Here is a 13,781-nt window from a genome sequence, read left to right as displayed (position 1 = left end):
TCTGCATTAAAATTTTGCAATTTCCCTTTTAATTTTAATACCCTTTTAATTTTTTTGATGTGGCTTGCAATCGCTGGTCACACCTTGCATTTAGTTTTAGGGTTTTTATTTATGACCTTGTTTTTTAAGTTTATCTATTTTGAGAGAGAGTGAGAGAGAGCGTGAGTGAGAGCGAGTGAGCTGGGGAGGGACAGAGAGAGAGGAGGAGAGACCAAAAATCCCAAGAAGGCTCTGAACTGTCAGCAAAGAGCCCAGTGTGGCTCCATGTGGGGCTCGGACTCATGAACCGAGAAATCATGACCTGATGAAATCTGACCGAAACCAAGGGTGAGATGCTTAACTGACTGAGACACCCAGGCACCCCTACTTTATTTTATTTTTGGAAAACTAAAAAAAAAAATTACTTTAGAGAGAGCACACATGAGCCTGGGAAAGGGAGAGAGGGGGATAGAGAGAGAGAGAGGCTTAAGTAGGCTCTACCCTCAGTGTGGAGCCTGACAGAGAGGGGTGTTGGGGGAGGAGGAGTGATCTCTCCCATGACCCTGGTATCATGACCTGACCTGAAATCCAGACACGGATGCTCAAGCTACTGAGCCACCCAGGTGCCTGGGTTTTACTGTCTTTTTAGATTTTTAATCTTTAGAACAATCTCTCTGCTCTTTTGCTTTTTAATAAAGTCCCCTTGGATTTTGAAAATAGGTTTGTTCTGTATTTGCTAGACTCCATTCTGTGAGATATGCAGTAGGGGCTGCTTTCACATGTTTTTGAGGTAGTTTGGAAGTATTAGCCTAAAGTCTATATTGGAGTTTGGAATTTTGAATTTATATAGGAATATCTAGAATCTTGTTTTGGACATAGATTTGGTTCATGGAGCATGAACCAAAATCGGTCGATCCATACTCTGTTTTTTGGGGGGGGACACAGGATGACTTTTTCAACTTTTTTGGTTTCATTGTTCTATAAAAGGAGGATTCTGGTTTAGTTAACAGAATTTTAGATGAGAATTCCCATAACCTTACTGATTTTTCAAAATATAGTCTAAAGAGACAGAAGCATGCAAGGAAAGAATGTGTTTCTAGAATCTTAGAAGGAATGAAAATTAGGTAACATTATTGATAAGTTTTTCTAAATCCTAGAAAGAATCCTTTACCCTATTCCTACTTACCACCTTTTTAGTGGGAGACATTGGGAAATGTATTACCAAGGCTTATCTTGGCCTCCTAGTCATTTCTCCCTTCCATATGATTTTTTTCTTTCCATGTAAAGGGCCTGCTAGTCTTTTGTAATACACTAACTCATTACAGAACAAAAAGAGGCAGAGATTTAATGGAAACATGGCTCAAATTGCTCTGTCTTGCCCATATCTTTTCCATGGAGCCAGAACATACAACAAGGATTGTAGTAAAATCTTCAGCAGATCTTACTGTTCGATCTCTCTGTACACAAAAGTCACTCTAATTGTGGCTCACATCCAGTAGTTGAGATTTTTTGCGGAGTATAATTATTACAAACCCTTTAATGTTCCCTTGCCGAGATTGGTATCTTTAGGTCCCTATGCTTGAATTACTGTGTTTAATCTGTCATTTGAAATGATTTGTATCTATCAGGTCTGCTTTAAATAAAGCACTTACCTTTTTCTGGTATGAGAACTTCATGTGCAATGCTTGATTAGAGGGAAGAGATGGTTTGGAGATTGAGTGTGGAGATATGCCTGCATATGACTCCTGACCTCTTATTGATCCTCTCCCTTGTGCTGTGCTACTTAGTTTTGGAAATTTTGCTTGAGGCAGTGTTGGGTCATAACCAGAGGCTAGTAACTATAGGGTCATACAGACTGGAATGTGGATTTCTGCCCCTCCAGTTCATACCTTTTTTTACTTGGGACAAACAATTAACATAGCTGAATCTGTTTCTTCTTCTGGAAAATAAGGTTCGGGATGGCTACCGTGTAATATACTAAAGATTAAATGAGATCATATACAGGATAATTCCTACATTATTTATACCTTGGTTGGTATTAGTAAACAGTAGCTTCTTTTTTCCTGTCTTCGTCCTCTGTTTCTCCCTCCAGGAGGCCAAGTGAGTAAGTGAATGAATGGGAGTGTCTGAATGTAAATTTGGAATGATCAAAAATTGAAAACATTCCTCAACTAAGAAGTCAGAGTAGGTCCATAATGTTTTAGTTGCCCCTAGAAAGCTCCTGGTTTTCCTTTAATGATGAGCTGATCATTACTTGAAACACTCATTATATTCTTTCTTGACTGTTTTGTCTTCTGAAAAGGAGGAAATTAGAATAGCTTATGTAGCCTGACACTGTGGGAAAGTGTAAAAGCTGAGACCAGTATTTGTTGGAGGAGAAAAGAGCTGGTCTCAGGAGGCTTACCATGTTTGGGTTAATGCTTCATTTACTTGCAGTTTAGGCATTTTTGGTTGCAGGAAATTTTAGTTACAGAGTTAAGTCGAGTAAGAAGGATAAAAAGTGTTGAGTGTTATATGTCTATATGATGTAAATTTTAATGCACAAAGCCAGTATTTTTAAAAAGCTGTAGAAATATTCAGATATGCATTAGCTAAAATTGTTCATGATGAATGCCACTAAGTATAATCAGATATAAGCATGTAGTGTTTACACTGACTTTTAAAATAAAGATACACATTTTAATTACTATACCCCAAGATGTTACATTTTTGAATTTGGGTTTTATTACAGAAGTGGCAAAAATTCACATTTTTGTCACAGGATTTTTTTTTTTTTTTAACTAGTTTACCTCCTTACTTTAAGTGTTAAATTCCGTTTCCTTACTCTTCTCTATTCTTTTTTTCTCTTTTATAGCCGTTCCCTGCGTTCTCAACTCCCATTCCTATCACTTGGTGTCCCCCCCCCCCCCCATCTTCTGTGCTTTTCTCTACACATACTTTATACTAGAGTGGGTGGGGTTGCTAGGAATCAGAAACCCAGGTAATGTTAATGTCTGAAATAGCATACCCATTTTCTGGCTGAAGCTGGATTCTCTTGGTTGCCTGGTTATACCCAGCATGTGTTTGGCCTTCTGCTATGTTTGCTGTTTCACATGGAACACAGTCAGTCTGCACTGCAGAGGAAGGGGCCACTCTACTGTTCTTATAAATCCTTGGAGAAAGCCGAACTAGAGTAACAGCTGTTGTTTTTTCCTCCTTGGAACTCTTGCAAACTGACTTGTCCTTTATGGCAAGATGAGTGTTGCTCCCTCACTGTCCATTACAAATTTGGCTCTACCCCACCTCCTTCTCAGTGTTAATCACTGACCTCATACATACAGATTCATCATGTTTGGTCTTTCCAGAGCGTTTGATGTTGTTGACTATTACTTCCTCCTTGAATCTCTCTTGTTCCTTGATTTCCAGTATACTGGATCCCTTGTTGCTCCTTTTAATTCACCCTCCACCTTACACCCTCTAAACTCCCCATTCTGGCATGTCTTCTGTCTGTTCTGTACATAACACTTGTGTAGCATGGCCCCCGGGGTGCTCAACTCATTCTTTCCATCACTGTCTCAAAAAGATATCCCCTGGCCTTCTAATCTAGCCATGTTTTCAGAGCTGTGGATCCGTATCTTGCCCCCACTGGCTAAATTTATTGACCCTGATCTCTGACACGTTAAATTCATCATACCCAGAGTCTGCTTCTTGTATTTCCTTTAGAATCCAACACCTCACTCAACCTAACTATCTTCAGAGCAATGAATCTCAATTGGAAGGGGGTAGGGTGGGGATTATGGGTCCCATTGAAAATACATACTGCTATTAATGAGTACATTTTACATATAATCCCCCTACTCTCAGATGGTCTTGGACTCAAAACCTCTCTCTGAAAATGTCTCTAAGGTCCATGTCAGTTTTCCCCCCCTCGGTTCTTGCCTGCATAGATAGAAGACTTTTTTTAATTGATCTGTCCTCAATTAAAGGACAGATTGCTCTTCCTTCAATCTGTAATCATCCTACCAGTACTGGTAAATTGATTTTCCTAAAGCACCAGCAAAGAGCATGTAGTTCTTCTCTTCCGAAACCTTCCGTGTCTTGTAAAGAAGTCCACATAGTACAGCACGACACCAGAGCGCTCTTCTGTAGGATCCTGTGCTCCATCCCTAGGCTCATCTTCTACGTTCACCTGCTGCAGCCTCTGGCCCCCATGGCCCCTTGTGCTCCGACCATAGCACTGTCCCCACCCCTAGCTGAGCCTTCCTCCAAACTGCTTGGGGTGTAGAGATGTTCCTTTTTGAATGCTATTTTCTCCTTCAAGATCCTGGTCACGGTGTCATCTCATCCAAGCCCTTCCTCAGTTTCACCATTTGGAATTAGCTACCTTTTCCTCTCCATTTTTACGGTGAATTAATCATGTCTCTCATATGGCTTCCACATTCGGCTTCATTGTGGGTTGTGTGCCTGACTGTTGTGTGCTTCCAGAAAGGTAAAGGACCCTGCACTGAAGTATACAATGAAGGAATGACTGACCCAGTGAATCAGTGAACCCACTCTTTGGGATTTTACTTCTCTCAAAAATTCTCAAGTGCCACAGGTGCTAGTTGGACTGAACCACTCAAACCCCTAAAGTTGTGGAAGCATTTGTGTTGAGACCTCCCCCGTCCTCTTCAGGAGCCACCTCGTTACCATCCTCACTGCTAGGGTGTGATATTTAGCTTGTCCTGATGGTGTAGCAGAGCCATGGAGGCCTTGTGCCTGAGCCGCCTGCCTGGATCTTGGCCACAGTTCTGCCTCTGCTTGCTGGCAGGTCATGCGCACCATGGGCAAGGTGTCTTCTTGCTTTGTGTCTCAAATTTTTTTTTTTATCTCATTCTCAACAGAAAACCCTATGGTATCTACCTCATAGGGTTGAAGTGGGAAAGTGATAATCTTTACAAAGCACATAGCATAGCACCTGGCACATAGCAAGCATTCAGTAATGACTGCAGACTGTCTGTGTAAGGTCCTGGGAAGTTCTTGATCACTTCTAGGTCAGGGCTAATTACCTGGCAGCATCTGGGCTAGTTATGGCCCACACATGAATGTATTGTTTTTGCAGGGTCAAGGAGTGTGGAGGTGGCTGCGGAAGTTTTGAAAAGAGGAGGAAATGTAGGAGACTGGGTTTATTATTTCTCTTGAGAACATTAGACTATCTGAGATGGTAAATATAGTGGGTAAGAATATAGGCTCAGAAGCAAGAGTGAATTACAGTCCTAGTCCTGTTCCGTATAAGCTGTGTGACCCCCATGCGAGTTGCTTAACTTCTCTGTTTCTCAACTTCTCTATTTTTAAAACGAAGATAACTATCGCACTTTATAGACTTGCTGGGATTATTAAATGGGACAGTCTAATGATAGCTCTTGCTTCGTACATAATAAATAGTACTGTGTGCTGCTCTTATTGCCACTGATGTCCATTCTTCTGCTCTTGCTACACTGGGCCGGCAACACTGGGCTTCCAGTCCCTCCTGTGACAACAGTTGCCACTGAGTAGTAGAGGCCCCCATAAGTTGGGCACGACTTTTCAGGTAGCCACATCCTCCCCCATTACCTGTAGCCTTATATCTGCTCTCTTAATGACAATTTTGTCGATGTCTTGTTGACAGATGCCACTCCTGTGCGTTCATGTCCAAGAGGGCTGTGCTGTGAATCAGTGTTTAAGGCAACATGAACCTCAAGGAACATTTAGCACAATAGTTATTAATGTGTGCTCCAGACCAATAGTATCAGTATCCACCGGAAACTTATTCTCAGGCCTCACCCCAGACCTACTGAATCAGAAACTCTGGGGGTGCGCCTAGCAATCTGTGTGTTAAGAATCCCTCTGGCTGGTTCTGATACCCGCTGCAGTTTAAGAACTACTGATGTAACACATGAGTCGTATGTCCATATTACTGACGTCCAGTAAAAGTAGTTACATTTAACTTTTTACAGAAGCCCTTGTTTGTGATGTGAGCTCACATATTATGTTAAAGCTCACTACTTACTTTTTTTTCTTTTTGCTCTTTTTTCTGTCATTAATGGCTATGGTAGAGCATCTCATTCTGTAAGTATTCTAGAATTTGGTATTTGTGATTGCTAGTTTGGGAATTTCTTTTCAAATAGTTGCTTTGTATTTTGTGAGTATTTTTTTTTTAATGTTTATTTATTTTTGAGAGAGAAAGAGAGAGAACAAGGCAGGGAGAGGCAGAGAGAGAGGAGACACAGAGTCCAAAGCAGGCTTCAGGCTACAACCTGTCAGCACAGAGCCTGACCTGGGGCTTGAACCCACGAATGGTGAGATCATGACCTGAGTTGAAGTTGGATGCTTAACCAACTGAGCCACCCAGGTGCCCCTGTGAGTGTGATTTAAAGGTGACTCTAATATGCCTGTCTTCCAAGTTCTTTGTAGATTATTTCATTCTGCGCATCAGGTACCCAGCTTTTGACTATAATGTTATTATAGTAGAATTAAATATTTGTATTTAGGGAAGCCATAATTTTGAAATTTTATCCTGAAAGATCTTTCTAAAAATTGTATGTAGTATCAAGATGCAGTTACTTATAATACATTATTAGAGTCTACATGTGATCATGTAATGTACTCAGTAAAGGTAATGTAGATTTGGTAACATCTGTAAGTTATTATGATTTAGTTATTTTATTTGAGAGAATGAAAATCAGACATTAAGAGTATTTTCTAAAGGAGTTTTGGAGATTGTAATATGCTACTGTTAAAAATTTTACTTAACCAAAGCCAACAGCCCATAGCTAAAGCATTTTGTCTGTAACTTTAAAACTGAAATGTTGATAGACATTAGCCCCAAAGCTATACACGTACTGTTTAGTAATCCTGCTTCCTTCATGTTCATTTACTAGTGAACCCCAAAACATCCCACTTCCTAGGCTCCTGTGTACATGCTATAGGAAGGCAACTAAGAAAAGCTTGAGTATTCAGTCAATTTATATCATATTTGGAAAAATAAAAATACTGAGAAGTGTCTTCCTCTTTGCTTTTCGAGTATGTGAAAATAAAACCATTTTGGGTTATTTTATCAAATATTTATTGATGGCTCAATAAGACACAATCCCAGCTGTCAAATGTATACATAGTTTATTAAAAGAGTAGGTACATGTGTGGGCAAGTCATTACAAAGCAGTGTGGTAAGTACAGTAATTGAGGTGTGACAACATACGGATGAGGAGGTGATTGGGTTTGAGATGGTGGTGGGAGTTCGGCCAGATGAGATTGCATGGACCAACTGATGGCATCTTAGGTTTCAAGAACAGGTAAGAGTTTTCCTGGTGAATCAGAGGAAAATTTACGTGTGCTGTGGCACAGGGGCAAAATGGAGCAAGGTATTGTTCTGAGAGTTACAAATGTATATAAGAGTGTAAGGTTTCAGGAATCAATAAGGCCAGAAAGGTGGATAAGTTCCAGGGCCTTGAGGGCTTTTTGGAGCATGAGAAGAGGTCTGGGTTTAACCTTAGAGTGATCCTGTTGGAGCCAAGGGTGCATTTACAGAGCATGACTACCCCTTTGTGCATTTTCTCTAGAAGATACAAATCCGCATCCGTAATTCTAGATAACCACATTTTAGTTTTTTCAACCACAAAAGATTTCAGGAGGAAATGTGGGGGGTGAATAGTTACTAATAGGTTATCGTCCTTTGAAAAACTTCCCAATATGGATGCTTTTCAGTGTGTGTCAGCATTTCTATCTATAAATGTACAAAGAATGGCACAATGATGACATATTCTATTTAAAACATTTGTTTTTTCAAAATTTTAAAAAATGTTTATTTTTGAGAGCAAGACCACGAACGAGGTAGGAGCAGAAAGAGAGACACAATCTGAAGCAGGCTCCAGGCTCTGCACTGTCAGCACAGAGCCCAGTGTGGGGCTCGAACCCATGAACCATGAGATCATGACTTGAGCCAAAGCTGGACTCTTAACCACCTGAGCCGCCCAGGCGCCCCTCTATTGAAAACATTTGTAATTCACAGTCTGCAGGGAGTAATTTGGGAGATACCAAGAAAACCTGACATGTTTTCTGTCTTCAAAACACGTCTTTCTTAAAGAATCCTGACCCTCTTTGGGGGATTCAGTCATGAATATAGGTAACTAGCAAAGGGAAATCTGCAATGAAAGCCCTAATGCATAACCAAACAGTGGGGGAAGTAGTTGCTTTGAACCAGAGGCGTGAAGCAGGAGAATAGAGGTTGTGGCTCAGAAAGGTTTTGCTGTGTTGGTGGCATATTCAGCCACCATTAGAGTGTTGGCTGGGCGGAGGGAGAATTCCAAAGAATATCAATCAGTACGGTATTCTTGCCCTTAAATTATACACACGTAAGATGAATGCATAGTACAATAGTACAATATTTTATGTGGCTTAATGGTCTAATGATACATATGGAATACTGAAACAATGTCAGTACTCTTAATACTGGAAGAGGCTCTTGACAATTAATAAGGAGGAACTCCTTCATCCAGGCTTTCTCAGGGTTTCTGACCTACTTCAATTCCCCTGATGTTTCGTACCCAATGGCTTCAGCTTTCATCAAAGGACTCTCAAGTTTTTTGCTTTGATTTTAAACCAGGAAGTATCAATACTTGTGGGATACAGAAGCAGTAGTGTTGTTTGAATTATGTGTGTCAGAGAATGTGAGAAGGTGTTCTGGAAGGAGGTGTTTAGTAATACAAGTTTATCCATATCTTCTCCAAAATCTCAGTGAGTGTTTGCAAAAAGGTGACCTCTAGTGGCCACTTGCTTTCTGTTGCATTTCTCTCACTGATACTTCACTCTGCTTATGAATTGATCTATGTGCAATTAAAATTTATAGAATCCTTTCTGTACACCACGATAATAAAAAGCATTTGCTCCATCCTTTTTTCCTTGCTTAAACTTTATTTCCAAATTGACTTTTGAAATTTTACCTATTAAATATTAGGTAACCAGAATAAAGTTATCAGCCTAGGGTTATATTGTCTGTCTGGATAGTACGATTTTCTTGGGTTGATGACATGATCTTCCTCCCTCTCATACATGGTAGCCTTTCTGTGAATTTTTTACATAAGAATATGTATATTATGGGATCCATGCAAATGTTAGTTGCTGCCAAAAAGAGGGTTGTTTCTTTAGCTATAAACAATTGATTTTGCAGCCTGCAGTCAGTCTTATTGTTAGTTTGACTGTGAGTGTAGGGAACTCTGGCAAAATGAAATGGAGCAAAACACACAAAGAAAACAGCCACAACGACAAACACTTTACCTTCCAGCTTTGTGTTGTGTTTGCTGTCCTTACTTCTGGCTTTTCTGTAAGAGTTGTATACTTTTTTTGCAATCACCACATAAAACAGAAGCATTAGGACAAAAACAGTCCAGAAAATGAACTGGGATATGTAGTTCACCACTTGATGCCATTTCAACCCCAGCGGATCCTTTAAGGAGGCACACTTTTTCACAGATGATGGTGTTGCTTCCTTATTGCTCAAGATTATATTCGGCAGAGAGATGAGGAACAAAAAGAGCCAGACGAAGGTCGAGATCATTTTCGCAAAAGCAGGTTTTTGTACAAAATATTTTCCAAAGGGTCTGATGATCTTCAGGAATCTATCAAAGGCTATGAAGCCTAGCAGTGTGATACCCACATACATGGCCTCGTAAAAGATGACCGCAGAGAAACGACACACAAAGGCCCTGAGTTGCCAGGGTCCGAGGTGTGAGTCAGAGAGGATTTTAAATGGAAGCATGAAGGTCATTATCAAGTCGGCCACCAAAGTATTTTTGAGGTAGACAATGAAGGTGGAGGAGCTGGGGATGTGAATGAACACCCACAGGGCCAAGGTGTTCAGCAGGATGCCTGTGAAGAAAACGATGGTGTAGATGACTGGGAACACCAGCTGTGTTATCCGTGTGTCCCTGGGGCACCGCTCAGACCCATTGAAGCCCTTTATCACTGTGGTGTTCATGGTTTCCAGGGTCAGCTGTTATAAAGAAACACATACACAAAATCAAATAAGAAGTCATGATTTCCAAGTGCTACTTTTAAAAACAGGCTTTAGGGGGGCGCCTGGGTGGCTTGGTTGGTTAAGTGGCCGACTTTGGCTCAGGTCACAATCTCGCGGTCCGTGAGTTTGAGGCCCGCATCGGGCTCTGTGCTGACAGCTCAGAGCCTGGAGCCTGCTTCCGATTCTGTGTCTCCCTCTCTCTCTGCTCCTCCCCTGTTCATGCTCAGTCTCTCTCTGTCTCAAAAATAAATAAACGTTAAAAAATAAAATAAAATAAAAACAGGCTTTAGGTATATAGCCTATTAACACCTTATATTTATTCAGCCCATTCAGTAGATGAGTTGAAAAGGCACATGTTTCTGGCTACAAATTTTTTCAAACGTGTACTACATTTTTGGTACTTGTCACAGTACCATTACTTCTACACCCTTTTGAAATCCAAATAACAGGTTCTACCTCCTTCACAAGTGCTGCTTTGAACATGGCAATGAAGCAAGACCCATTTAAGAAGTAAAAATTCATGTCAGCGTGCTGTACGTTATATCATTCCTTATGCTCTTAATCTATGGTTTCTAGAATGTTTACCATAAAGTGTTTTTTCCCCTTGAATATATTCTGTCTTTCATAAGCAAGCCCGCCCATAAGAAAAGTTGAAATTCACCTGTGTTTGGAAGGACACTGCGCTCAGTGTCTTCTGATTGAGGCAGCCATCAGTACAGTCCATGAAGAGCATGTGAAGCAAGTGTTGTTCTGCTTTCTTATGCTGGGTTTCCTTCCTCATTTTCACGTGTGTAATGTAATCAATTAGAACCTCTTCATATTCAAACCTTTGCAAATTATCTAATAGGAAAGCTCGTTTATTTCAAACTTAGGTGATGTTAACCTACTGTGACTTAAATGAATTAGTTTAGAGGCCGTTCTCTTTATATTCTCTCATCTAATAACGTTCTGGCAGTTTATCTTTGCCGTCTACATGGTCAGCGAAATTTTTGAGTACCTCTTGTATTTTATAGTAGGTGGCAGAACAATAAATTAGCCCCAGGTTACAACCACACAGAAGAGCAAGAGTTGACTTTAAAATTAGAATCATCATCTGCTCACTTACAGACTGCTTTTCCCAGAAATTTGTGTACAGTTGGCCGGCCTGTTTAATTTTACATGTACCTTAGTTTTTTGGTCTTTCTATCTCAGAGAGACAGAGTGATATATTTTCTAACAGTTCAGGGCTATTAGACCCAGATTTTTTTTTTTTTTTTGGAGGGGATGGTTAGAATCACAGATCCAGCAAATACTGAGTACTAGGTAATAGACAAATGATTTCATAGCTCTCTCAGTTTCCTCATCTGTGTAATGGGTTTAATGATAGTATATTACCTCATATGTCATTGAGAAGACAAAACGAATATATAGAATTATGCTGGGTATATAGGAAGCACTAAAAAATGTTCACCCCATACTGCATTGGTGAGTGAAGTGCAGATTTAAATGGAGGTATACTATTTCGCTCATTGGAAATCATCTTTCGAAATCTCTCTGTTTAACGTATGTGGAGTGTGGAAGACTCAGGAATTTTATCAACCTTGGGCAAGGTCTATACAATTTATCCTTTAAATGTCTTCAAGTTTGAAAGGGTGTAATTGCCACTTTGTTCAGAGACCATTGTTGTCCATGAACAGAAGTGTGTCCCTGCCAGATAGGTAAAGGGAAAGAGGAAATTAGTGGACCTTATGAGGGGAATGTTGAGTTCTCCATGGTGAGTTTCACTTCATAGTTTCTCCTGCACATTTCACCACAGAGTTGGACCAGACTGTGGGGTTAGATTGAATAACAATTTGGGGATGACTTGGTTTGGGATTCTAAGAATAAAAATTTCATGTCCCACTGGACATTTGAAAATATGAGGCAGTAGGATGCTGGATAATTTTGTTGGAACTGCCCAATCATGGCACAATTTACAACATGTAGGTTTGACTCAAATAAATTGTTTCTTGAGATACAGATTCTGGATTTCATTTATGTGATAGAACATAATTTAAATATACACCTTTATGCTTTTTACTTCAGTAGAGGAAAAATAACCAACTGGTTTTACTTTTTATGTAGACGGATATGACCTACATAATGAAGTATACATTTCCTGAAATCTCCAAAATCATTATCTAGATGGAGGTTTGGAATAGTTTCAGTTTAAACAGGGAAATGCTGTACAAAATAATTGCATAATTAGAAAACTGGAAATCACACTTTGGTCAACTTTCAAAATGTCGAAGTGTGGGAAACTCTGAAAAGGGGAACTGACTTAACGCTGCCCATTTCTAGAGTTCTGGAAGTGTATTCTTTTAAATGTGGCAAGTTTCAAAATGTTTGACCATACTAAATATTCCAACAGATCACACGTTCCTATATGCCCATGTGTTTAGTATGAAGTCGTTGACTTTTCTTTGATTTACCCTAGTGCTGGTGCCCAGGGGGCAGGGGTGTGTGTCTTTGGTCCTTGATGGCCTGACTGAGAGGAGCACTCTCTCAGGAACCAGAGTGCCTGGTTTCAATTTCTTATAGCTCTACTTTTCTTGTGACTTTGGGCATGATATTTTATGTTCTGTATGAAACCATTGTCTCCTCTTTACAATGAAAATAAATAATAGTATTTGCTTTGTTGGAATGTTAAGGAAATGAAATGAGTGAAGTTGCACCAAGTGTATAGAATAATGTATGTTAGGTTGTAGGTGTTCATGTGTTTCTTATTAAATGAAGCTAAAAGTAGAATACCTTTGGTGATAGATCAGAAAAGACAGGCGGGAAGAATCGAAGATGAAATGAAAGGTTCCATAAATCAGAAGCTTGCCAAAATGGGAATAAATTGAATTTAAAATCTTATCAGACTTGCTGAGGACATAGTCAAAACCAATAAAATAAGTATAGCTAGTGATTATACTGCTCAAAGTGATAATGTGATCTTATTTAATTCTTAGAAAAATCCTCAGAGATTGATCCCATTTTACAGATAAGAACATTGAGGCACAGCAGTTAAGCAGTTTGGTGAAAATCATACAGCCCAAGCCCACTTCAAACCCACATAGTCTGGTTCAGAGGCCATACTCAGAACCTGCCTCATGCTCCCAACTGTCAGCAATCATGGATAGGGTGAACTAGAATTGTTTACTAGATTGTAGTTTTTCAGTTGGGTATTACTGATTGATGAGTGAGGAATAACAATCAACTTTAAAGTTTAATGGATTTGTGAAACTTTTTTCCTTACTGTGAGGTATCTGGCTGAAAACATAAATTGGTTCCAAGTAGTATGATCAGCAAAAGAATTAAAGAAGATATAATTAGAAGCCTGCCAAATGGCACTAAACTATTTTTTCCATCTGTAGTCTCTTTTGGGATTCTCTTTTGGATCAGGATTAATAGTCTAAAGGTTTCTGTTGATGTGGCTAAGCAGTACCATATAAAATCTGAAAAGATGAGGAAGCATTTATTTTCATTTGGAATGAAAGTCAAAGTGGGAACTCTTACAAGAGCCTGTACTTTCCATCAGACATAGCATGGTACGTTCTCAGATGATAGAAAATTGTTTAAAAAATTCCCCACTGGATGAACTGAAAGCGGAAATAATAAGTTAAAATAAGTTGTGCAGTTTAACATTAAATGTAAAAGTGTCTATAAATAGAGCCAGTATAGAAAACCTCTACAGATAACTGGAAACAGGCGATAAGTTCATAGTAGTACCTGAAACATGTTCATATCAGTTTCATATTTTTATTATAATATGAAACAATACAAGTTTGAG

General features: G+C 39.5%; 2 protein-coding genes across 17 annotated transcripts in view; one reads left to right on the top strand and one right to left on the bottom strand.

Moving 5' to 3' along the window:
* Positions 1 to 13,781, top strand: part of MED12L (mediator complex subunit 12L) — a 336,247-nt gene that overhangs the window by 223,609 nt on the left and 98,857 nt on the right. The window lies entirely within an intron of this gene.
* Positions 6,109 to 10,784, bottom strand: P2RY13 (purinergic receptor P2Y13). The gene is made up of 2 exons (XM_049629678.1): positions 10,650 to 10,784; positions 6,109 to 9,964 (listed from the first exon to the last, which is right to left on the bottom strand). The coding sequence occupies exons 1-2, from the start codon at positions 10,767 to 10,769 to the stop codon at positions 8,948 to 8,950; spliced, it is 1,137 nt and encodes a 378-aa protein (XP_049485635.1). The 5' UTR covers positions 10,770 to 10,784; the 3' UTR covers positions 6,109 to 8,947.

This window comes from Panthera uncia, chromosome C2 (assembly GCF_023721935.1).
Source record: "Panthera uncia isolate 11264 chromosome C2, Puncia_PCG_1.0, whole genome shotgun sequence".
In the NCBI taxonomy this organism is placed as follows: Eukaryota; Metazoa; Chordata; class Mammalia; order Carnivora; family Felidae; genus Panthera; species Panthera uncia.
Note: the sequence above shows the minus strand (reverse complement) of the source record. Positions and strands in the feature narration are given on the sequence as shown.

Bases quoted from the DNA above. Each gene is read 5' to 3' on its own strand.
- P2RY13 (XM_049629678.1), bottom strand. From the start codon at position 10,769: ATGAGGAAGGAAACCCAGCATAAGAAAGCAGAACAACACTTGCTTCAC. The intron at 9,965-10,649 runs GTGAATTTCAAC...TCTTTATAACAG, and splicing joins CAGTGTCCTTCCAAACACAG to CTGACCCTGGAAACCATGAA.